Source organism: Aegilops tauschii, chromosome 5, assembly GCF_002575655.3.
Source record: "Aegilops tauschii subsp. strangulata cultivar AL8/78 chromosome 5, Aet v6.0, whole genome shotgun sequence".
Taxonomy (NCBI): Eukaryota; Viridiplantae; Streptophyta; class Magnoliopsida; order Poales; family Poaceae; genus Aegilops; species Aegilops tauschii.
In genome coordinates this window covers 539,361,276-539,387,895 of record NC_053039.3, presented here as the reverse complement: position 1 = coordinate 539,387,895, position 26,620 = coordinate 539,361,276, and the positions used below count along the sequence as shown (strand labels likewise).

The following is a 26,620-nucleotide window of genomic DNA, read 5'->3' as shown; positions in this document are numbered from 1 at the left end:
ATTATGATGGATTTTGAAGTCTTCTTGATTTTGAATCATCTGACACTTGCAACTTTCCTCCGAAAAGTGAAGTTACTAAAATACCGTTCACAGGCCATAAGGAACGAACAACAAACTTATTAGTGATCATACATTTGATGTGTGTAGTTCGATAAGTGTTGTTAGTGGTGGATTTATTTATCTTTAGAAATGACTCAAGTAGATATATGGATATTTACTTGATGAGACGTAAGTCTGGATCTTTTGAAATCATTCGAAAGGTTCTCAAAACTGAAGTAGAAGTTATTGTAACAAGAAAATTATGTTTCTGCAATTTGATTGCACAAAGGAATATTTGAGTTACATGTTTAGCGAATGTCTGATGAGTTGTGAAAGGGGTTTCATAACTTGCACCTCCCGGAACACCACTGCAAGTGGAAAGTCTGTGGAGATGTAATCAAACCATTTATGACATGGTAACGTGAAAGATGACATAAATAAATTTGCCATTATCCCTTTTAAAGTGATGCTTTAGAGACTGCGGCTTTTACACTGAAAAGAGCTACATCGGGTCTGTTGAAATGAAGCCATGGTATGGTACGCCCAACCATGTTATATATTTTCTTAACATTTGGAATATGGGGCTTGTGTAAAAGGTTACAAACCTATTCCAAATCAGACAAGTGCTACTTTGTAGGTTATACCAAAATGTTGGGTATTCCTCCCTCACTATACCGAGGCAAATAGTTTTGCCGCGAAACGGTGTGCTTTTAAAGAGAATGGTTCTTTCAAAAAGGTGAGTGGGAGAATAGTGCAACTCGACGAGATAAACAGTATCTACGTCATCAGATCAAAGGAAAGAGACCTTGGAAGTAATTCCAGAGTTTCCTAGTGCGACTGATACGGAAGTCTCTACAATAAAATGTATGAACTTCGGTCGAACTTGCAGCTGAACCACGTAGGCAAGGCTCGTGCAAACCTCTCAGGTGCGCAAACGAGATATTGTTGTTATTCAACATTATGCCTACGATACACAAGGAAGCGTTGATGGGCCCTGACTCCGGAATTGGCTAAATGCCAATACAACCCGAGTTAGTTTCCATATAAGTGATTCAAGATTAAAACCTTGATACACCTTTCGGAAGACTTAGAGTCTAACGAATATTTATGGAACTTAAAACTGATACGGATAAAATGTTTTATCCATAAAGCTCGACTTGTTAAAATAACAAGTTCAAGAGTTGACTACGATGAGGTTGTTTTCATCGTAGCGATGCTTAAAGTCGGTTCGGGTTGAACTAGCAATTAATACATATTTCAATCATGAGATATGAAACATGGATGATAAAAGGATTTCCATCTGATGGAAATGAAAGCTAGGACTTGTATATGATACAGTCCAAAGTAATTTGTCGATCCACAGGATGCTAGTAGGTATGCAAACTTCAGAGTTCCAGCAATGGACAGAAGAGAGCAAAATGGAGTTGGAATCTTCGGGTTTTGATGAAATGGTCAAAGGGGTTTTGACTTCATCAATGGGTAACGAAGATGCTTGTAATTCAAGAAAGTAAGTGGGAGCGTACTAATATTTCTAAAAACCTTATGTGCTTGGCACATTGGTAATTGGAAATAAATTTCTTGACACAAATTAGGACTTCATTTGAAAATAGTTTTTCGATGAAGTGCTTAGGCTAAATAGCCTCAATATTAGGCATGATGATCTATTGAGATAGATTTACCTAATGGGGCTAAGCAATGAATACATATTGACAAGATGCTAAAACCTTTTAGCATTTAAAACGCCAAGGAGTGATTCTTGCCAAAGTCACATGGAAAGAGTTTTTGCAAGACTCGGTGTCCCAAAACACTGATGAGTAAAATACATGATGCAGATTCCACACACTTTTGTGTTTGGATTAATCATGTATTCCATGGTATGTAAAACAACCAGATATGTCCGATACTCCCATGGTGTTGCGAGTATGGATACTAAAGTGATCAAAGTACTGATCGTGGGACAACAGTGAAAGATGTCATTGAGTACTAGAGTAAGTACTGATGATATGTTTTCTTGCAAGCGGAGATCATGAAGAGTTCGTTGTAAAATGTTACATCGATAGTCTTCATCTTTTCACCGTGCGATTTTTCATTTAAGTTAAGGGTTTTGTGTAACACACAATGTGGTGGCACAGTTAGTTGGAATTTGTTCAAACTAGTTACTGTGGCGAATTCTATAACAAGGGCTAAGTATGTTGACGCTTTAGAAGCGACAAAGAAGATGTTGAATCATATAGTTCATTCATGAACTTAGTATAGTTCCAAGATGGCTTTTGACAATGGGACACTACTGCAGGTAGTTGCTCCAAAACTCAGTCTGAGGAATCCAGGTTTGACCTGTGATTCACATACATACAAAGCCAAGTCCACACAAAATATGAATTTTGTGAAAACGTGAAAACACGAGGACATGCAAAGATACACACGGAACTGAAGTCGTCAGATCCGTTGGACATCAGGCTATACCACAAGCGAAGCATATTTACACCGGTGTGCCACAGGTGTAAAGTGCATTAGCATTAACTAGATTATTGACTCTAGTGCAAGTGGGAGTCTGTAGGAGATATGCCCTAGAGGCAATAATAAATGATATTATTTATCTCCGAGTTCATAATTATGTTTATGTTCCATGCTATAACTGCTATGGTTCTCGAGTCTGCAATAACCACGAGGCTCGGAGGAAGACTCATATGCACGTGTGGAATAATAAACGGTAAAATGTATTCCTAGTCTAGCCTCTAAGACTAGCTCAAGTGTTGCATGATGGTTATGTTTTCCTGATCATGGGCATGTCTATGTCAGCAACCTTGAGGGCATAATGTTAAGAGAACATTTGTGTTGAATCGACCCGGCATGATGTTATGCTATGAGATTCATTCGTCACAAGTTTATTGGTACATAACACAGAGATGGTTAACGTTTGCATGATTCCTTAGACCATGAGAGTATCGAGTTTCTTCATGCTTGCTTCATGAACTTTGGGGTTTGTTAAACGTCATCCGTAAATGGGTGGCTATTACGGCGGCTTACGGGTTCATGGAAAAGTGTGTCAAGTAACTTGATAGCTCAAGATTGGGATTTGCTCCTCCGACGATGGAGAGATATCTCTGGGCCCTCTCGGTGTTACGGTATCCATCATCGTCTGGCCAGACACTTTGTGATTTGATCACGGGGATGCCGGAACACGATAACGAGAAAAGAGAACAATACCAGTAACGAGATAACTAGCATAGTGGACAAGTTGTTGATCCACGGGAATGCCAACATGTCTCACCTCGGGTATTTGTAACATATCACGAAGCAACAGGAATAGCACACGGCAACTGGAGGTTCACTCGAATATTTATTCGTGTGGGTATAGGGGTCAATATGGGTGTCCACGGCTCCGATGTTGATCATTGATCGGAAGGGGTTCCGGGTCATGTCTATACTTCACCGAACCTATAGGGTCACACGCTTAAGGGTCATCTATCTGCTGAATACTAGACAGGGAGTCTGAGAGAAAATCACCGAAAAAGTTTCGGACACCGAAAAGTTTCGGACAGCGGAATCGTACCGCAGAGAGAGATCATCGGATAAGTTTCGATGATACCGAAAAGTTGTTTCGGGATACACCATCAAGTCAAATTGGTTTCGGCACATGCCTGATAATTCTTGGAGGATGCCAGAATCATTCTGGAAGCTTTTGGAATTTTCTGAGATAAAAACCGGAAATGTTCCGGAGCTGCCGGAGCCACTTCAGATGCGTTTCGCAGATGAAAATCACTAAAACCGGAATTGTTTCGGAACGCGTTGAAAATCATTTTAGTGGGTACTGGAAATGTTCTTAGCCCACATAAATATTTTCAGTTCGATCAGACGCTGAAAAACGTCGTCGTGAATAGTGAAAATCAGCTTTATGGTTACTTTATGGAAAGCCACCTTTTGGGGCTTTGCTCCAAAAGATCTTGGGGATGACATGGATGGATAGGAGCCATTTTTTGGGCCCCTCATGGGGGTGTGGCCGGCCACATGAGGTATCCCCCCTTGGGGACCCTCTTGTTCCTTGGTTTCACTCCTAGGTCCTTGTGGAAGGACTTCATTCATGTGCATTTTGGGTTTTTTGTGAAACTACCCTACCCCCTTGGGATTTCCTATAAATAGAGGTGGAGGGGCAGCCCTCCACACTCATCCCTTGCTCTCATACACATGCCATGCATTATCTGGCTTCTTCTCTCCCTCCCACGAAAAGAGTTTCGTAGAGCCGTAAGGCTGTCTGGGTTCCGGCAGGAACTAGTTCTGGACGGCGAAGCCCTGCCGGATAGATGACACCGTATGTGTGCAACTCTGTAGAGAGATCATAGTTTCGGTCTTAGTTCGTGAGTGCCTCCCGAAGGGCTGTCCGTGTGACCGTCCGAGTTTCGAAGGTCCTCCCGAAGGGCTGTCCGAGTGACCGTTCAAGTTTCGAAGGTCCTCCCGAAGGGCTGTCCGCGACACCGCCCGGGGGGGCTGTTCGACCGCCTCCTGGAGGGCTGTCTGAGGAGCAGATGAGGGTATACATCCTCGCGGTTGGGAGGTTGTAAATCCTAGCTGCGGGGATCTGCACCGCCGATCGTCATCGACTCTACTTCCCGCTGCGCTACGAGTCGGTAACGAAAAAGATCAAACCATGTATGCAGTCTCCATAGTGGTCCTGGGCTGGTGCGTAGGTCGGAAATTTTTTGTTTTCTGCTGCGTTACCCTACAATGATGACGATGGCGACAGATTCCCCTCTCCGGAGCCCCGAACGGACTCCAGATCAGCCCTCCCGAGAGAGTTTAGGGCTTGGCGGCGGCTTCGTATCGTAAAACGCGATGAATCTTTCTCTCTGATTTTTTCTCCCCGAACGTGAATATATAGAGTTGGAGTTGAGGTCGGTGGAGCTCCAGGGGGCCCACGAGGCAGGGGGGCGCGCCCCCACCCTCGTGGAGAGGGTGTGGGCCCCCTGGCCTTGATTATTTCGCCAGTATTTTTTATTATTTCCAAAAATAATCTCCGTGAAGTTTCAGGTCATTCCGAGAACTTTTGTTTCTGCACATAAATAACACCATGGCAATTCTGTTGAAAACAGCGTCAGTCCGGGTTAGTTCCATTCAAATCATGCAAGTTAGAGTCCAAAACACGGGCAAAAGTTTTTGGAAAAGTAGATACGACGGAGACGTATCAAGTACCGTTTGATGAAGACGAAGCTGATGATGAGGAACTTGCCGAAATCATCAGAGACAGGCAGGTCAAGGCTGCTAGAGCCAAAGGCAGCAATGTGCCATTGCTTCTGGATCCGAAGCTAATCCTAGACTTCATCGACCTATGGCACAAGGATCCCAACACACCTTTGCCGGAGATGAACCTCACTCCTGGTCAGAGTCATGTTTTGACTGCCTTCATTGAAGAAGAGAAATGGAAATTTGAACAAGGAAGAAGAGTGAAGAAAGCGAAGTATAAGAAACGGCGCTTTCTGAAGCAAAATGTCTGAAGCTTTCCCCTAAAGAACTCGTTGCCTTGCAAGCTGAGATCAAGCAACTGAGTGATGAATTTGATCGCTACTATGCTGACTGGCTTGGAGCCAAAGTCAGGTTTGTGACATTGACTGAAAAGTTCACTTCCAATGTTGCAGCCCCAACACAACAAGAAAATCCTCAGGCTGAAGCATCTGCTCAGCCGACTGAAGAAAATGCCAGCACCGTTGATGACATTCAGGCTGCTGAAGAAACTCAAAGTACCAGGTAAACCACTAGTGTTGCGCTTGAAGAAAATGTCAGGACAACTGAAGCTTCAATGGCTGTGCCTGAAGAAAATGAAGGAGTTAGGGCAACTGATTCAGTTGTGCCTGAAGAACAGGAACCAAATTCCTCTGCTCCTCCTGCGCCTACACCAACTTCAATCCTTCCATCTGCATCAGATGTGAAGAAGACCAAGGCTGCAGAGCGTGCAACAGTGAAGAAAAGGAAGGCATCAACTTCATCAGATTCTTCAGCTGCGAAGAAGATGAAGCCATTGACTAGCTCATTCGACAACCCAATTGATGCCGTTCCTATCACAGCCATGCCATCAAAGGACCTTGTTCCTTTTGATGAAGAATATGTGATTCCTAGTGAATCTGATGATGATATTCCTTCTGCTGCTTCGTCAGAGCAGTTGGATGAAGAAATTGAAGCGGATGCTATCCCTTCAACCCCAATAGTCTCATCGCCCATGCCTCAGTTCACTTCTGAAGAGGCTGGCGTTGAAGAAAAAGAAGAAGATGAAGATGTGGACATTGGGTGTACAACACCAGTGCTGAATGATGACTTTTGGGAAAGTCAGCACCCCAACTCTCCTTTGTTCACACCACTTCCACAAATTCCTCAGTCCCCTGTCAACACTGAAGTACAAATGGGATCTGAAGAACCTTGTGCAACTCCTTCTGTACATGAAGAGATTCCAGCCACTAGTGCTCAAGAAAATGTAAATGAAGAATGGAAGACCCAGGCTGCCACTGATGAAGAAGCTGAAATTCCTCAGCCTGTGGAACCTGAGATTGCGATTCCTGAGGTAGTGATGCAATTGACTGATACTCCTCAGCCCAAGCCAAAGGATCCATTCTCAAAGAAGCAGAAATTCAAGGCTGATGACTTCTTCGGCGAGCACGTGTTCTTCACTGATTATAATCCTTATGACTCTGCTTGTCTTAGAAGGAAGCGCTTCTGGACTGCCAGCCAGGCCAACTTCTATTCTTCACTGCTCTTCAACAAGGATAAAGTCTTCGACCACGAGCACATTCCTCATGTGGACATGGAATCCCTGCCGTGCTTCTCACCTGTCCTCAGTGTGCTTCATGACGTAGGCCTCCTCAACTTTTGTTCTGACATCGTTGATTGGAATGAAGAGCTTATTCTTCAGTTCTACGCAACACTGCATATCACACGCGACGCTGACGACATCAATACTTGGGTGTTGGACTGGATGACCAAAAACACTCATTATAAGGCACCGGCCTCTGAATTACTTCATGCCCTGCCCATCAGTCCACCCCTTGAAGGAGCTCGTTGCCTGTACCAAGAGCCAGAACTCACTGCTCATTACATGCAAGTGCTTATGAAGCCTCTGAAGCCCGGTCAAGCCCCAAGGACCAAATTCCTCGTGAGGGAATTGCTCTATGTGCCAAGAACTGTCTATCGCATTCTGACAAAGACAATGAGTCCGATCAAAGGCCACGACTCGTCTGATGAGGAAATTGTTGGCATCATGAAGAATCTGCTATTCAACGTTATACATGGCATTCCTGTCAACTATCATGATTTCTTCATGAGGACTCTAGCAAATGTTGCACTCTCTCCGTTTGAGCTGAAGCCTTATGCTCCTTGGATTATGAGATTCCTCAGAACAAGGTCTTCACTCAACTACAAAGCTGATTTTCAGAATCACCTCAGCTACTTGCCTCCAATCGAAGTCCTCAAGCGGACATATTCCTTGGCTGATAAGAAGGGCAAGGCACCAGCTGTCATTGATGAAGGCATTCGTCCATTGGATGGTCAGTTTCGCAAAGCTGCATCTTATTCCACCAATGATGACTCTGCCACTCATGATTCTGCTGCTAATGCATCCAAGCCAAATCCTCAAGCCAAACTATTATAAACTCCTAGCTAATTAAGCATGGCATAAGTAACTATAATCTCTAATTGTCATTGCAAACATGTTTATTCATAATAGGCTGAATCAGGAACGATGAACTAATCATATTTACAAAAACAAGAGAGGTCGAGTTCATACCAGCTTCTCTCATCTCAACCAGTCCATCTTATATCGTCATAATTTCCTTTCACTTGCACGACCGAATGATGTGAATAATAATAATAGTGTACGTGCATTGGACTAAGCTGGAATCTGCAAGCATTCAATAAACAGGAGAAGACAAGGCAATATGGACTCTTGGTTAAATCAACAATAATGCATATAAGAGCCACTTCAACAATTTCATCATGGTCTTCTCCTATCGACCCCCAAAGAAAAGAAAACAAATAAAACTATTTACACGGGAAAGCTCCCAACAAGCAAAGAAGAACGAGAAATATTTTTGGGTTTTCATTTAATTATTACTACTACAACAAGAAAGAAAACTAGCTAAAAGCTACAACTAATTTTTTTGGGTTTTTCTTAAGGTTTATCAAACACACAAGAAGAAAGGAAGAAAAAGAAAATAAACTAGTATGGATAGTACAATGAAAGAGTATGAGCACCGACATCTAGCAACGAGTGTGTGGACATAAAAGTAATGTCGGTGAGAAATACGTACTCCCCCAAGCTTAGGCTTTTGGCCTAAGTTGGTCTATTGCCACGGCTGGCCTGGCGGATATCCATAGTTGTAGTTGGGGTCGTACTGAGATGCAGCAGTTATTGCATCGTGGGCTGCAGCTTGGAGGCGAGCTATCTCAGCCCTCCTCTTATACTCGTCCGCCTCCTCTCTGGTTATAAAATATCTCCCCTTTGTCTGAAAGTCAAAGAAAGTAGAAGCAGGGAGAGCGACGTGATAGGTGCATCGTCTGTCAAAGATTAGTTGGTACTGGAGGAACTGATCGTTCCTCTCAACAAAATGATGACGAACCATAGCCTCATAATCCAAATAAGCAGGATGCAACTCAATATCATCCTCACATATGGTTACACCAAGAAAATTAGCTAAACGGGTTGCATAAATTCCACGAAAGAAATCTCCATTGAATCTATTATTATGCAACCTACGTGCAACAATGGCTCCCAAATTATAATGTTTATCTCCTAACACAGCACTCCTGAGAATACTGAGGTCAGGGACACACATATGACATGCTTCATCCTTACCATTTATGCACCTACCTATGAAGAGAGCAAAATAATGTATAGGTGGAAAATGAATGCTCCCTATGGTAGCTTGTGCTATGTCTCTAGATTCCCCCACAGTTATACTAGTAAGAAAATCTCTAAATTCAAATTTGCAAGGTTCACTAGTACTACCCCATTGTGGAAGTTTGCAAGCAGTGGTAAAATCCTCTAAGTCCATAGTATAAGAATTTTCATAAAGATCAAACAGGACAGTTTGAGAATTGCGTGAAGATGAAAATTCAAACCTCCTCACAAAGGAACTAGTGAGATAGTGGTACTGACGGCACTTATCTGCCTCGAAGCTCACAAGATCAGCATTACGCAAATATGCGTTAAATTCTTCCTTAATTCCTGCTTGATCCATGAAGTCCTCTGAAGGCCATTCACAAGGCCGCACTGGAGCGTCCCTTGGTGGTTCATCATCAGCATCACGCATTGCAAGCCTGGGTCCTTGCTTCCTTGAAGGACCACCTTGGTACATTTTCCTAAACATATTTCTTCCTTTGAAAAATTTCTAAAATTTCTAGTAACTTCAAATAAAAGTGAACCAAGCTCAACAAAATTGATAGCAACTACTCCTACAAGTGCCTAGAGCCTATATCATGCATTAGAACTACTTGGAACCATATAAATTTGACATGCGAGCTCAATAACATGGTCACCTAGGCAGCACAAATTTGCAATGAATAAAGCACTAGAACAAAAACTAATTGGACCAATGGAGGAGTCACATACCAAGGAACAATCCCCCAAAGCAGTTTTGTGAGAGGTGCTTTGAGCAAGGAGATCGAAAATCACAGCAAAATGAGCTAGAACTCGTGCTTGAGCTGGATGGTGATTTTTTTGGGAGGAAGAAGAAGTGTGTGGGTGCAGGAATAAGTGGAGGGGAGCCACCATGGGCCCACGAGGTAGGGGGCGCGCCCTGGACCCTCGTGCCCAGGTGCTTGCTCCCCCTGTTGTGTTCTCAGTGCCAGATATTCTCAAATATTCCAGAAAAAACCATATTTCAATTTCAGGGCATTTGAAGAACTTTTATTTTCGGGGTATTTTTATATTGCACGGATAGTTCAGAAAACAGACAGAAAATACTATTTTTGCTTTATTTCAACTAAATAACATAAAGTAAAAGGAGGGTACAGAAGGTTGTGCTTTCTAACTTCATCCATCTCATGCTCATCAAAAGGAATCCACTAACAAGGTTGATCAAGTCTTGTTAACAAACTCATTTCGACTAACATGGAACCGGAGAAATTTCGAATAACACTATGTTACCTCAACGGGGATATGCACATCCCCAATAATAAGAATATCATATTTCTTCTTGACAGTAGGTAGAGGAAATTCAAAACCTCCAAAAATAATCGATGGAATTTTTCCAATAGAGTTTATACTATGAACTTGAGGTTGTTTCCTCGGAAAGTGTACCGTATGCTCATTTCCATTAACATGAAAAGTGACATTGCCTTTGTTGCAATCAATAACAGCCCCTGCAGTATTCAAAAAGGGTCTTCCAAGAATAATAGACATACTATCGTCCTCGGGAATATCAAGAATAACAAAGTCCGTTAAAATAGTAACGTTTGCAACCACAACAGGCACATCCTCACAAATACCGACAGGTATAGCAGTTGATTTATCGGCCATTTGCAAAGATATTTCAGTAGGTGTCAACTTATTCAAATCAAGTCTACAATATAAAGAGAGAGGCATAACACTAACACCGGCTCCAAGATCACATAAAGCAGTTCTAACATAGTTTCTTTTAATGGAGCATGGTACAGTTGGCACTCCTGGATCTCCAAGTTTCTTTGGTATTCCACCCTTAAAAGTATAATTAGCAAGCATGGTGGAAATTTCAGCTTCTGGTATCTTTCTTTTATTAGTAACAATTTCTTTCATATACTTAGCATAAGGATTCATTTTGAGCATATCAGTCAAACGCATACGCTAAAAGATAGGTCTAATCATTTCAGCAAAGCGCTCAAAATCCTCATCATCCTTTTTCTTAGATGGTTTAGGAGGAAAAGGCATGGGTTTCTGAACCCATGGTTCTCTTTCCTTACCGTGTTTCCTAGCAACAAAGTCTCTTTTATCATAACGTTGATTCTTTGATTGTGGGTTATCAAGATCAACAGCAGGTTCAATTTCTACATCATTATCATTACTAGGTTGAGCATCAACATGAACATCATCATTAACATTATCACTAGATTCATGTTCATTACCAGATTGTGTTTCAGCATCAGAAATATAAATATCATTGGGATTCTCAGGTGTGTCTACAACAGGTTCACTAGAAGCATGCAAAGTCCTATCATTTTTCTTTTTCTTCTTTTTAGAAGGACTAGGTGCATCAACATTATTTCTCTGAGAATCATGCTCAATTCTCTTAGGATGGCCTTCAGGATACAAAGGTTCCTGAGTCATGTTACCAGTTCTAGTAGCCACTCTAACAGCAAAGACATTATTCTTACTATTCAATTCATTGAGCAAATCATTCTGAGCTTTAAGTACTTGTTCTACTTGAGTGGTAACCATAGAGGCATGTTTACTAATGAGTTTAAGTTCACCTTTAACTCTAGACATATAATCACCCAAGTGTTCAATCATATAAGCATTTTGTTTTAATTGTCTATCAAAATAAGCATTAAAATCTTCTTGATTAACCATAAAGTTATCAAACTCATCCAAACATTGGCTAGTAAACTTAGTAGGAGGGATTTCAGCTTTATCATATCTATAGAGAGAATTTACCTTTACTACCTGTGTCGGGTTATCAAGACCATGAGTTTCTTCAATAGGTGATGAATTAAGATCATATATTGCTTCAACAGGCGGTAAATTAAGACCATGTATTTCTTCAATAGGAGGTAAATTCTTAACATCTTCAGCTTTAATACTTTTTTCCTTCATAGATTTCTTTGCCTCTTGCATATCTTCAGGACTGAGAAATAGAACACCCCTTTTCTTCGGAGTTGGCTTAGGAGTTGGTTCAGGAAGTGTCCAATTATTTTCATTTGTCAACATATTATTCAATAGAATTTCAGCTTCATCTGGTGTTCTTTCCCTGAAAACAGAACCAACACAACTATCTAGGTGGTCTCTGGAAGCATCGGTTAGTCCATTATAAAAGATATTAAGTATTTCATTTTTCTTAAGAGGATGATCAGGCAAAGCATTAAGTAATTGGAGAAGCCTCCCCCAAGCTTGTTGGAGACTCTCTTCTTCAATTTGCACAAAATTATATATTTCCCTTAAAGCAGCTTGTTTCTTATGAGCTGGGAAATATTTAGCAGAGAAGTAATAAATCATATCCTGGGGACTACGCACAAAACCAGGATCAAGAGAATTAAACCATATCTTAGCATCACCCTTTAATGAGAACGGAAATATTTTAAGGATGTGCTCTTCAACAAGGATAAAGTCTTCGACCACGAGCACATTCCTCATGTGGACATGGAATCCCTGCCGTGCTTCTCACCTGTCCTCAGTGTGCTTCATGACGCAGGCCTCCTCAACTTTTGTTCTGACATCGTTGATTGGAATGAAGAGCTTATTCTTCAGTTCTACGCAACACTGCATATCACACACGACGCTGACGACATCAATACTTGGGTGTTGGACTGGATGACCGAAAACACTCATTATAAGGCACCGGCCTCTGAATTACTTCACGCCCTGCCCATCAGTCCACCCCTTGAAGGAGCTCGTTGCCTGTACCAAGAGCCTGAACTCACTGCTCATTACATGCAAGTGCTTATGAATCCTCTGAAGCCCGGTCAAGCCCCAAGGACCAAATTCCTTGTGAGGGAATTGCTTTATGTGCCAAGAACTGTCTATCGCATTATGACAAAGACAATGAGTCCGATCAAAGGCCACGACTCGTCTGATGAGGAAATTGTTGGCATCATGAAGAATCTGCTATTCAACGTTATACATGGCATTCCTGTCAACTATCATAATTTCTTTATGAGGACTCTGGCAAATGTTGCACTCTCTCCGTTTGAGCTAAAGCCTTATGCTCCTTGGATTATGAGATTCCTCAGAACAAGGTCTTCACTCAACTACAAAGCTGATTTTCAGAATCACCTCAGCTACTTGCCCCCAATCGAAGTCCTCAAGCGGACATATTCCTCAGCTGATAAGAAGGGCCAGGCACCAGCTGTCATTGATGAAGGCATTCGTCCATTGGATGGTCAGTTTCGCAAAACTGCATCTTATTCCACCAATGATGACTCTGCCACTCATGATTCTGCTGCTAATGCATCCAAGCCAAATCCTCAAGCCACAGCTCCATGGGTGATGACTGACCGTGAGCTGCTTCTTAGTCTTCACCAGAAGGTGGATCGAAACCATAAATGGGTTAAGCGTCAGTTTGGTTCTATTCTTCACAACATGACTGCTACACATAATGAAGTGAAGAAAAACCATTACTACCTCCATGAAGTCTTCGGTCGCACCTGGGCTATTCTGTCACATTTATATGGTGAAGATCTGAAGCAAATGGGTCTCAAGGAGGACTTTGACTGGTCTGCTCCTCCACCGAAGAAATACAAGAAGGTCAAGGTTCCTTCCTTGGTGGCCAGCTCATATTCTTCATCGCGCGAAACCGACGAGCTTGAAGACTTGGACGACACTGTGGCAGGCCCTACAACAACAAACGACCCCAACAACGCTGGCGCTCCTCCATCAACATGATATTCTTCAGGGGCGTTAGTCCTCATTTTCGATCCTTTTGGTCAATAGATGACAAAGGGGGAGAAATTTGAGTTTAGTCTTCAAGCGGGTCTATCCTATATGGGCGTTTTTTGCGAAGTTACAACTCTCATTCTTCTGATGACTTTGCTGGATCGAGTTGTAAACTTAAACTCTATGGTAGCCTGATAATTTTGCTGTGTTTTTCTGCATGCTTATTCCTCGTTAATGTTAATGCACGCATGCTGAATTACTTCATTCACCATATTTCACCATGCATTTCAAATTCTTCATATTATATGTCAAATGCGTGTATGAATTACAAGATATAGGGGAAGATCTCCATGATACTACTCTTCAAGTGTGCATTGCTTCAAAAGAAAATTTCTCACTATGCACATCTTCAGGGGAGTTCCTCTATATCTTGCAATCAAATTCCTCAATATTAGTATTTACACTTCATATGATTATCCCCGTTGAAAACTTAACCTATATTGTCATCAATCACCAAAAAGGGGGAGATTGTAAGTGCATCTAGTGCCCCTTAGTGATTTTGGTGTATTGAAGACATATAGGTTAAGGGACTAATGTGTTTATGAGTGTACACAGGTCTATAAGTCTATGAGGAGTTTGATATTTACAGAGAAAGTCGACCTCTAAAAACGAAGTTCTTCGACTGAAGACTTTGGATTTCTGAAGACTTTGAAAGTGAAGAAATTGGTGTGACCTTGAAGACTAGGTATCCATTCGAGGAACATGAAGCGTGAAGACTTTTGTTTTCGTAGTTTCATTTTCTTTTTCTTGAGTCATAGGAAACACCGTACTGTTAAAGGGGGTCGAGGAAATACTAAGGAAAATTTTCCAAGTGCTCAACTCAAAATCCTACACCTACCAATCCCTTCGAGTGAAGCCATTGGAAATCTCATACAGTTCAGTCATATTCTTCAGTGACAGAGACGAAGTTCTTCTGGTCTCTAAGGAATTTGTTCTGACTGAGGAGTTAGGAATTCGCCAGTGTGGTTTGCCTACATAGTGAGGAACATGATAGCCCTGAGGAATTTGATACTCAAATTTCCGACCGTTGTTGTGCCTTGTGCCAGCTGTCCCAAAATATCTACCCAACTAACGGTCATATCATTGAAGGACATTTATGTCTTATCATGTCGGGCTGCTCCCTAGGCTATAAATAGCCGCCCCCTACAACCACTAGCTGGTTGGCTGCTCCGAGAGAAACTGACACTTGTCATTTGAGAGCATCCCATCCTCCGAGGACTTTGAGCGAAAATCATCAAGTGAGGAAAACCCAAATCCAAACACCTACAAACCCAAAGTGATTGAGCATCACTGAAGAGATTGATCCTGCGTGGATCCGACACTTGTTACCTTTGAAGACTGTGCTTCTTCCGGACGGTTAGGCGTCATGGTCTGGAGCATCCAAGAGGAATTGTGGATCGCCGAGTGACCGAGTCTGTGAAGGTTTGGAAGTCACCTGAAGACTTACCACGAGTGATTGGGCGAGGTCTGTGTGACCTTAGCTCAAGGAGAATACGGCAAGGACTGTGTGTCCTCAGGTTTAAATACCTAGCCGCTCCAACCAGACGTACAACTGAGACAGCAGTTGGAACTGGTCTACCAAATCATTGTCTTCACCAAATTTACTGGTTCTATTTCCTCAACTCTTTCACTTCCTCATAACTGTGTTGTGCACTTGGCCATATCTGTGTTTGAAGACTTTGACTGAAGACTTTCTCAATTTCCTCAGTTCAATTTCTTCAGTCTGTTTGTCTTCATCCTGTGTTATCCTGTGTTTACCCTTTCTGTACTCTGTGCCTTGTCTTCATTTCATCATGATGACTATGCCTATGTTCTGTTACGTTAACTTTTGAGTACTTATTCCGCTTCAAGTAGTTCTTCTCTAAGGAATTTCCTCACCCGCAAATTCCTCAGTGAAGAATTCATAAAAATCGCCTATTCACCCCCCTCTAGTCGATATAACGCACTTTCAGTGCAGCATACAAGCATAGAGGGATTTACTCGGCGCACGGGTCGCTGGCCCGCGCACGCCATGTTCCCCGCACATACATTTTTGGGCCGGTCCAACTAGCCTTTTCCTGGTTTCGGGAAGGTTGGTTCTAGAACCTTTTGAGACCGATCTTTTTGGTATTTGTTTCTTGGTTTTCAATTTTCATTGATTACTTTCTTTTTCATTTTTGTTTCCTCTTTCTTTATTATCTTTTCATGTTCTTTTCTTGTTTTTCTCTTTATTTTATTTTTATTTTCTTACTTCTATTTTGGAACATCTATAATAAGTTTTGTGAACATTTGTTTTTGCAAACGTAAATAATTTTGGAAATCATGAAATATTTTTCGATGTTGTGAATATTTTTCATTCACAAACATTTTTTTACAAATTATGAATATTTTGTGAATTCGAAAGCATTTTACAAAACAATTACGAACAATATGTTTTGAAATTTTGCACATTTCCTTGAATCAGCAAAATTTTATTGAATCGACAAGTTTTTTGAAATGACGAACTTTTTCTATAATTCGCAATTTTTTTGAATCCAAGAACATTTGTTCCAAATCGTAAACATTTTTTGAATTCATTAACTTTTTTGAAGACTCGATTTTTTTAAATATTTTTTGAATTCGCAAACATGTTTTCAGTTGCAAGAACATTTTTGAACTGACGAATATTTTTTGCATTCGAGAACAAATTTTCAAACTCATGAACTTGTTATTGAAATTTGATTTTTTTTAAAATCACGATGTCTATTTTAAATTCAGAACTGTTTTTTTTATCCCGAACAATTTTGTAGAGGGAAAAAGACAGAAAATATAAAAAGAGAAACGAAAATGTGGCCCAATATCACAAAAAGGAAATGGAAATATGGCCCAAATAGAGGCTCATGCCATTGAATTGTTGAGCCCGTCGCCGGAGCCAAACTACCTCCGATAAACCCTTCGCCCACCTGCCCACCTACCCACCTCCAAGTCTCCAACCAAGAGACCTTTTCCGCCGCCGCCGCCGCCCCTAGCTCCAGCGCCCTCGCCGTCGGTCGCAGCCAAGCCCCCGCTTCGAGCTTCGCGACCTCCCTCGCCGATCCAACATGGGGTAATTTAACTTTCTGCACTCTACATCTCGCCTACAACTCCCGCGCTACTCCGTTCGATTTTGCTGTATCAACAGATCCACCAGAGAGCACCTTCATCTTACGATGTGCTCTTCTGGATTCTTGACCCTTTGTCCGACGCATGTATGAAATTTGAAGTGGACTATTATGAGTAGTGATCTGCATTGCTTCCGGGCCAACAAAATCCGATGTGGTTTGAGTTTTAGCTTGTAAAATGGTGGAATTGGCTTAGCACGGGGGGCTGGCCTCACTAGTAGCATTCAAGCCCTTGATGGTCTTTGCGTTTTACTTGTGTTGTTGACAGTAGTTAATTAAACGAGGCAACACTGTAGTCTGAAACATTCCTTGGTTTTTTTGCACAAATTATCCACCTTAAATCCTAAGTACCTTTTCTTTTGACAGTTTTGCCGTCAGTTGTCTATAAATCTTATGCTACTGGCTGCACCGTGCTCTATTGATTGAAGAAGCAAATGCCTTTCTTATGCCCAGTGCTCTAGACTCTAGTTACTTCTATATATTTTCTTATGCATTAGCAACGTGCCAGAATATAGGGCATTTATGCAGTAGCCTAGTGTTCTCTTGGATTATCAAGATAACCAGTGAGAACCAAAGGTCCTTGTCCTGAGGATGATTCCATTTTCTGGACCATGTACCTTTCTATGCCCATGTATACGATGTACTTTGAGTCAGCATATCCTAATTTCTGTTCTAGTGCAGTTTTGTGTATCTCTAGCTCATTGGGATATGAAGATGCGACAAGCACTTGATCTGCGACTCACATGTGGTGTCACATATGGACTTTGAAATGTTTTACTTTCATGACATGATTAGCAACATAGCAGAACATAGAGCATTGCTGTGGTAGTAGTATTCTCTTGGATTATTTGGATACCTAGTGAGTAGTGACGACCAATGGTCCTTCTCCTGAGCATGGTTCCAATTTCTCGACCGTGTACCTTTCTATACCCATATGTCAGCTGCACTTTGACTCAACATATCCTATTGTAGTGCGTCTGTGTGTATCTCTAGCTCACTGGGATACGACGAAGTGACAAACACTTGATCTATGATTCACATGTGGTGTCACATATGGATTGTGAAATTTTTTCTATTTCATGACATCATTACTTCATTGAATTGTCCTGGAAATCTAGATTCTGTTTGTCTTCATTATTTGGTCAGGTTGTGGTTCAGGTTTTTGCGCTATTAGCTTTCTTGTTCCCACATATTGCTAATTTTGTTTTTGAGCCTTTGTTCTCCAATTTATACCAAAGCTTCTTGGCCTTATAAATCCAGCTTCTTGAGAAATGACAGCTCAGTGTGATTTAAAATACAGTGCTGAAGAATTATCTGCGAGCTAAATACTCCCTCCGTCCCATAATATATATGTTAGCTTGAAAAACGTTCATATATTATGGGACGGGGGGAGTATTTATTTGCATGCACCATCAAGAACTGCTTTAAATTGACTAAATAAGAAATCGAGGTTGTAGCAAACAGATAGGATGAACCTAGCAATGTCCTTTATTTTGTTATTTCTTTTGCTAGTTCTGCTTTATCAGCACCTATGCTCATGGCTTGACAGACCTCTCTTTTATTCACTGGGACTTTTTAAAAATATTTATGTTAATTGGTTGTCAAGTCTTGAAAATTCTTTCATGTTTGTGACTAGTTGAACCGGCGAATTGAAAAAATATGTCAACAATGGTGTACTTCTTTAGTTTAATATGGGTGTATTTGCATTCATCTACTGGACTAATTCAATTTAGTATGGATGTAACTGCATTCATTTATGTAGTGATCTGCTTGTAGTTTTGCCTCGATACTTTCTGTATGAAATGTTTTGATTTCATGACATGATTACTTCATTGAATAGTTGTGCAAATCTAGATTTGTTTGTCTTCGTTATTTTGTCCGGTGGTTGCTCGGGTTTTCTCCCTGTTGGTATTTTGTTTTAGAGCCTTTGTTTTCCAACTTATACTTCAGCTTCTTGGCCATATGCATTCAGAGTGAGAAGTTTATTCCAATGTAACTAATTTAACAGATTTTATGAAGGTCAGTGTGATTTTTAATAAGCAGCTGAATAGTTATCTGTGAGCTAAAATTTATTTGCATTCACTATCAAGAAGTGCTTTAAATTGGCTAATGTATAAGAAACTGAGGTTGTAGCAAACATATATGGGCTGTATTACTCAGTAATGTCCTGTATTTGTGTTATTTCTTTCGCTAGTTCTGCTTTATCAGCACCTGTTCTCAGGGCTTGAAAGACCTCTCTTTTGTTCAGTACTACACCCTCTGTTCCTAAATGTAAGATATTTTGGCAGTTCAATTTAAACTGCCAAAATGTCTTATATTTAAAAACAAAGGTAGTACATCTTTGTGTAAATTTTGACGTTAATTGCTTGTCAAGTTCTGAAAAATTGTTTCATTTTTGTGGCAAGTTGAAACGACGAACGAAAAAACTATGTCAACAATACTGTACTTCTTTAGTTTAATATATGGATGTATTCACGTTCATCTACTTTACTAGTTCAATTTAATACGGATGTAACTGCATTCATGTACTGCAGTCGTGTGCTTGTAGTTTTGAGTCGATACTTTTCATAGGGAATGTTCAAGCTGGAGCTTTTTTTACCTTTAGCTTGTTCTCATATGTTTCCTGAATGCTAACGTTTTGCGATGCTTATGCAGTAAGACACGTGGTATGGGAGCTGGGCGCAAGCTCAAGACCCACAGGAGGAACCAGCGGTGGGCTGACAAAGCCTACAAGAAGAGCCATCTGGGGAACGAGTGGAAGAAACCCTTTGCTGGTTCATCCCACGCAAAGGGGATTGTCCTTGAAAAGATGTAAATTCGATAAACTACCTGTGCCTGTTTCCTCCGTGGGATAATTGATAACTGACGCGAAACTGCTTGCACTTTATATAGTGGCATTGAAGCCAAGCAGCCCAACTCTGCTATCCGTAAGTGCGCTCGTGTCCAGCTGGTGAAGAACGGAAAGAAGATTGCCGCCTTTGTGCCAAACGATGGTTGCCTGAACTTCATCGAAGAGAATGTTAGTCTACTATTTCTGCCTTCCAGAACACCAGTGTCAACTATGATGTCAACCCCCCTCTCTGCTAAGTGCTAACACTGTCCGTGATGGATGTGTAGGACGAGGTGCTCATCGCTGGGTTCGGTCGGAAGGGGCATGCTGTGGGAGACATCCCTGGTGTCCGGTTCAAGGTGGTGAAGGTGTCGGGCGTGTCCCTCCTTGCACTCTTCAAGGAGAAGAAGGAGAAGCCCAGATCCTAAAACAGCTCCTCCCCATTCTTCCAAAGTTCCAAGATCATGGTGGCAGCCATGAAAACTTGCATCCTGCTGGTTACTCGCAATGTTTTTAAGCGTGTGGATCTTAGTTCTTGTCGAGGAAACATCTGAATTCTAAGCTGCCAAGTTTCAGTTTCTACAGTAAACCTCCGCCCTCCGTTTTTTACATGTATGCGCATCGTACTGCTGTGATATTTGACGTACCGTCATGCTCCTGTTATCCTTTTTAGCCTTTATTACTGTGTTGCTGCTGTTTTTTTAACACACTAGCAAAAGAGCCCGTGCGTTGCAACGGGAGGAAAAAAACCACACATTCCTAACACAATAACCATGACTGAAGACTCCAATAGGTCCACGTGCATCTCATCTGTGTTGCCACTTATCCTCCTTCCTATCCTTCTCAACGGCGACCGTAGTGCTCACACAATCATAACATGTTTGAATGTGTCAATTCTAGGGTGTCTCTCTCTCCGCATAAGATGAGCAATCCTTTTTTTTGCCTGGAGGGTTTGCCGAGGCATGCATGCAATTGCTAATAGATGATTTCTTTCTTCTCCAAACTTATTTTGCTGAGGTTTTGATTTCCAATCCGGATATACACCGGTATGAACGAAAGATGGATCGTGCGTTATTGATTAAACTTGCGTCCTAAATATCATTAAATAAATGTTTAACAGGTAAAACAACATCATATTCATATTCTACATATTTTTTTTATCAATTTTCATATATAACATGTCAAAATTAGAGTTAGGTTTAAAACATATGGATATTTTTAAAAATCATTTGAATCTACCCAAAAATAGTGGATGGACCGCGGGTTGATTAACCAAAAGATTAGAGGGTTTTCTAAAAAAAGAGCAAATCGTTGATTACCCGCGGTCCTGTTCTTGTGCTTCATGGCATATGCTCTAATCCACCATAGTGTCTTCCATCATCCAATAGATTGATCTCATAGCCGTGGAAGTCCTTATCACCCATGGTCGCCGCCGGTGTAGACACAACCTCCACGATATTGCCGATGGACGTGAACATTCAATCTTCATGGCTAACTTGTCTTTTTTTTGTCAAATTAAGTACTCATCGTTCCAACTCAACTTGCCAAGAAAAATGTTGCGTATCCGATAATTTTAGTTATTTGGTGTGTGCCAACAAAGAAACTTACCGGCAAAAAAAAATTAAGTTTATATTGTTGATGCGCCATTTCGAAATGGTTGGAATAACGATGTAAACAGAAAAGATGTAGTTAAGCAGAGTAAAATCCCGTTTTAAAACGGCAAGACGTACACCATTTACTTAGGAGAGGAATAAGGTTGTAACCAACTACACACCATGAGATTCATGAATAGGAGATTGATGCATTTATATAGTCTAGATATTAGTTTTTTTTTTGCGGGTGAAAATATTGTATTACTCGTTCCCAAGGTTCATACAATCAATCGCAGCTAGCTCTAAAACTTCCGGAGGGCCAGACCCAAGCCAAGTCAAGGTTCTTCCCTCAACACGAGCAAATCTTGCTAGGCTATCACTAACCTTATTTTGGCTGCGATTTACATGAGTTAGACATGGTCTGCTCTCACCCTTATGTCATATAGTTCAAACTTAATCTACATCCGCATCTCTTGTTTAAATTCACTTGATCAAGCTCATAACTCAACCAAATTAATTTGTTCCTTTATACCTTCCATTTGATATTGCGTACTCAGCGCCTACTCTCCTTATGCAGGACGAGCGTAAAAAAAATTCAATACTTTTGGACTTTTTTTTGTGGGATCAATCAGGAAAAAATGCATAATAGATCCAATTTATGGGAGCACACTGCATACATACACGTAATAGGAAATTCCTTGACAACTGTGATAATAGGCAATATGCTTAGCTTTATTACTTTTTTGCAGGAATATGCTTAGCTTTATTAAGGGCACTGTCAATGGGGGGAATTAAAAATAGAGTAGGAGTAGTAGCTTAGGACACGTACTGCTTGCTGATTGGAGGGAGACAGTGACCAAGAAAAATGTTGAGCAAGCGGCCCGTCCAGTGCAGCGGATTTTTTCTTATATACTGACTCTCTTTGCTTGTTGATGCGGCTGCTCTTTTATATGTAAATCTCGTGGCTGATCCTGTTTAGCTCTTCTATACCTGCTCTAGTCAGGGTAGCAAGCGACTTAATTATATAGAGCCAAGAGCTATGCATGTCCACAATCACGTTCCAGCCATCATCTCGCAGGAAAAAAAAAAGAAAAAAAGCCATCATCTCGCAGGGAGAGCCGTGCATGTCCCCCGAGTCCTTTTATTGGTGTCTTTTTTTTTCACTGGCTGCTTGATTCTGGTACAAGTGGGTGGCCTATATAAACAGATGACGTTCAACGTACAGGACCGAGGTGGGACTACTTTATTAATAACACAAACCCTTCTATGGCACAGACAATACATAGGTTCGATCCCCACCAGGCCAATATTTTTTTCCTCCTGAGGCGGCCCATCAGGACTGCGTTAGGCAGGTTTGTTTGAGGGTTGAGGCCCATGCTAGCGGTTGTAGCGTATCAGGTTTCGTTTGGATAGTACCGGACGAAGTTTTTGCTGCTTTGAACGACGTACGAAACTTTCTACAGACGGACGAAAACTACCCCAGGTACGGACGAAAATTAGGGAGCAAGAACCAATAGCCCCTTTATTATTATTAGGGAAAGACTAGTCAGGGTCACTCTTATTGGGGAACGCAACAAGAGGGGAGAGTGTGTCCACATACCCTCGTAGACCGAAAACGGAAGCGTTAGCACAACGCGGTTGATGTAGTCGTACGTCTTCACGATTCGACCGATCAAGTACCGAACGTACGGCACCTCCGAGTTCAGCACACGTTCAGCTCGATGACGTCCCTCGAACTCCGATCCGGCCAAGCTTTGAGGGAGAGTTCCGTCAGCATGACGGCGTGGTGACGATGATGATGTTCTACCGACGCAGGGCTTCGCCTAAGCACCGCTACGATATTATCGAGGTGGACTATGGCGGAGGGGGGCACCGCACACGGCTAAGAGATCCAAGGGATCAATTGTTGTGTCCCCAAGGGGTGCCCCCCTCCCCGTATATAAAGGAGTGAAGGAGCGGGAGGGCCGGCCCTCTCTATGGCGCGCCCTAGGGGGAGTCCTACTCCCACCGGGAGTAGAATCCCCCCCTTCCAAGTAGTAGGAATAGGAGTCAAGGAAAGGAGAAAGAGAAGAGAAGGAAGGAGGGGGCGCAGCCCCTCCCACTAGTCCAATTCGGACTAGGCCTTGGGGGATGCACAGCCTCTCCTCTCTCTTTTCCCTAAAGCCCAATAAGGCCCATATACTCCCCGGCGAATTCCCGTAACTCTCCGGTACTCCGAAAAATACCCGAATCATTCGGAACCTTTCCGATGTCCGAATATAGTCGTCCAATATATCGATCTTTACGTCTCGACCATTTCGAGACTCCTCGTCATGTCCCCGATCTCATCCGGGACTCCGAACTACCTTCGGTACATCAAAACACATAAACTCATAATATAACCGTCATCGAACTTTAAGCGTGCGGACCCTACGGGTTCGAGAACAATGTAGACATGACCGAGATACGTCTCCGGTCAATAACCAATAGCGGAACCTGGATGCTCATATTGGCTCCCACATATTCTACGAAGATCTTTATCGGTCAAACCGCATAACAACATACGTTGTTCCCTTTGTCATCGGTATGTTACTTGTCCGAGATTCGATCGTCGGTATCTCAGTACCTAGTTCAATCTCGTTACCGGCAAGTCTCTTTACTCGTTCCGTAATACATCATCCCGCAACTAACTCATTAGTTGCAATGCTTGCAAGGCTTATAGTGATGTGCATTACCGAGTGGGCCCAGAGATACCTCTCCGACAATCGGAGTGACAAATCCTAATCTCGAAATACACCAACCCAACAAGTACCTTTGGAGACACCTGTAGAACACCTTTATAATCACCCAGTTACGTTGTGACGTTTGATAGCACACAAAGTGTTCCTCTGGTAAACGGGAGTTGCATAATCTCATAGTCATAGGAACATGTATAAGTCATGAAGAAAGCAATAGCAACATACTAAACGATCGAGTGCTAAGCTAACGGAATGGGTCAAGTCAATCACATCATTCTCCTAATGATGTGATCCCGTTAATCAAATGACAAATTATGTCTATGGCTAGGAAACATAACCATCTTTGATTCAACGAGCTAGTCAAGTAGAGGCATACTAGTGACACTCTTTTTGTCTATGTATTCACACATGTATCAAGTTTGCGGTTAATACAATTCTAGCATGAATAATAAACATTTATCATGAAATAAGGAAATAAATAATAACTTTATTATTGCCTCTAGGGCATATTTCCTTCAGTCTCCCACTTGCACTAGAGTCAATAATCTAGTTCACATCGCCATGTGATTTAACACCAATAGTTCACATTACCATGTGATTAACAGCCATAGTTCACATCGTCATGTGACCAACACCCAAAGGGTTTGCTAGAGTCAATAATCTAGTTCACATTGCTATGTGATTAACACCAAAAGAGTACTAAGGTGTGATCATGTTTTGCTTGTGAGAGAAGTTTAGTCAACGGGTCTGCCACATTCAGATCCGTATGTATTTTGCAAATTTCTATGTCAACAATGCTCTGCACGGAGCTACTCTAGCTAATTGCTCCCACTTTCAATATGTATCCAGATTGAGATTTAGAGTCATCCGGATCAGTGCCAAAACTTGCATCGACGTAACCCTTTACGACGAACCTTTTGTCACCTCCATAATCGAGAAACATATCCTTATTCCACTAAGGATAATTTTGACCGCTGTCCAGTGATCTACTCCTAGATCACAATTGTACCCTTCTTGCCAAACTCTTGGTGAGGTACACAATAGGTCTGGTACACAACATAGCATACTTTATAGAACCTATGACTGAGGTATAGGGAATGACTTTTCATTCTCTTTCTATTTTCTGCTGTGGTCGGGTTTTGAGTCTTTACTCAATTTCATACCTTTGCAACACAGGCAAGAACTCCTTCTTTGACTGTCTATCTTGAACTAATTCAAAAACTTGTCAAGGTACATACTCATTGAAAATCTTATCAAGCGTTTTGATCTATCTCTATAGATCTTGATGCTCAATATGTAAGCAGCTTCATCGAGGTCTTTCTTTGAAGAACTCCTTTCAAATACTCCTTTATGCTTTCCAGAATAATTCTACATTATTTCCGATCAACAATATATCATTCACATATACTTATCAGAAATGCTGTAGTGCTCCCACTCACTTTCTTGTAAATACAGGCTTCACCACAAGTCTGTATAAAACTATATCCTTTGATCAACTTATCAAAGCGTATATTCCAACTCCGAGATGCTTGCACCAGTCCATAGATGGATCGCTGGAGCTTGCATATTTTGTTAGCACCTTTAGGATTGACAAAACCTTTTGGTTGCATCATATACAACTCTTCTTTAATAAATCCATTAAGGAATGCAGTTTTGTTTATCCATTTGCCAGATTTCATAAAATGCGGCAATTGCTAACATGATTCGGACAGACTTAAGCATAGATACGAGTTAGAAACTCTCATCGTAGTCAACACCTTGAACTTGTCGAAAAACCTTTTGCGACAATTCTAGCTTTGTAGATAGTAACACTACTATCAGCGTCCGTCTTCCTCTTGAAGATCCATTTAATCTCAATGGCTCGCCGATCATTGGGCAAGTCAATCAAACTCCATACTTTGTTCTCATACATGGATCTCATCTCAGATTTCATGGCCTCAAGCCGTTTTGCGGAATCTGGGCTCATTATCGCTTCCTCATAGTTTGTAGGTTCGGTATGGTCAAGTAACATGACCTCTAGAACAAGATTACCGTACCACTCTGGTGCGGATCTTACTCTGGTTGACCTACGAGGTTCGGTAGTAACTTGATCTGAAGTTTCATGATCATCATCATTAGCTTCCTCACTAATTGGTGTAGGTGTCACAGGAATCGGTTTCTGTGATGAACTACTTTCCAATAAGGGAGCAGGTACAGTTACCTCATCAAGTTCTACTTTCCTCCCACTCACTTCTTTCGAGAGAAACTCCTTCTCTACAAAGGATCCATTTTAAGCAACAAAGATCTTGCCTTCGGATCTATGATAGAAGGTGTACCCAATAGTCTCTTTTGGGTATCCTATGAAGATCCACTTCTCCGATTTGGGTTTGAGCTTATCATGCTGAAACTTTTTCACATAAGCATCGCAACCCCACACTTTAAGAAACGACAACTTTGGTTTCTTGCCAAACCACAGTTCATACGGTGTCGTCTCAAACGAATTTTGATGGTGCCCTTTTTACGTGAATGCAGCTGTCTCTAATGCATAACCCTAAAACTATAGTGGTAAATCGGTAAGAAACATCATAGATTGCACTATATCCAATAAAGTACGGTTATGACGTTCGGACACACCATTACGCCGTGGTGTTCCAGGTGGCATGATTTTGTGAAACTATTCCACATTGTTTTAATTGAAGGCCAAACTCGTAACTCAAATATTCGTCTCCGCGATCAGATCG

At 41.5% G+C, this 26,620-nt stretch overlaps 1 protein-coding gene across 1 annotated transcript; it reads left to right on the top strand.

The window, feature by feature from the left end:
• The first annotated feature begins 16,545 nt into the window (after positions 1-16,545).
• On the top strand, positions 16,546-20,270 carry LOC109744066 (small ribosomal subunit protein uS12). Its single transcript, XM_020303165.3, has 4 exons — positions 16,546-16,706; positions 19,417-19,572; positions 19,654-19,780; positions 19,879-20,270. Exons 1-4 carry the CDS (start codon positions 16,702-16,704, stop codon positions 20,017-20,019), a joined length of 429 nt encoding a protein of 142 aa, XP_020158754.1. The 5' UTR covers positions 16,546-16,701; the 3' UTR covers positions 20,020-20,270.
• The last annotated feature ends 6,350 nt before the right edge of the window (positions 20,271-26,620 follow it).

Bases quoted from the DNA above. Each gene is read 5' to 3' on its own strand.
- LOC109744066 (XM_020303165.3), top strand. The intron at 19,573-19,653 runs GTAAATTCGATA...CACTTTATATAG, and splicing joins GGGATTGTCCTTGAAAAGAT to TGGCATTGAAGCCAAGCAGC. The intron at 19,781-19,878 runs GTTAGTCTACTA...ATGGATGTGTAG, and splicing joins TGAACTTCATCGAAGAGAAT to GACGAGGTGCTCATCGCTGG.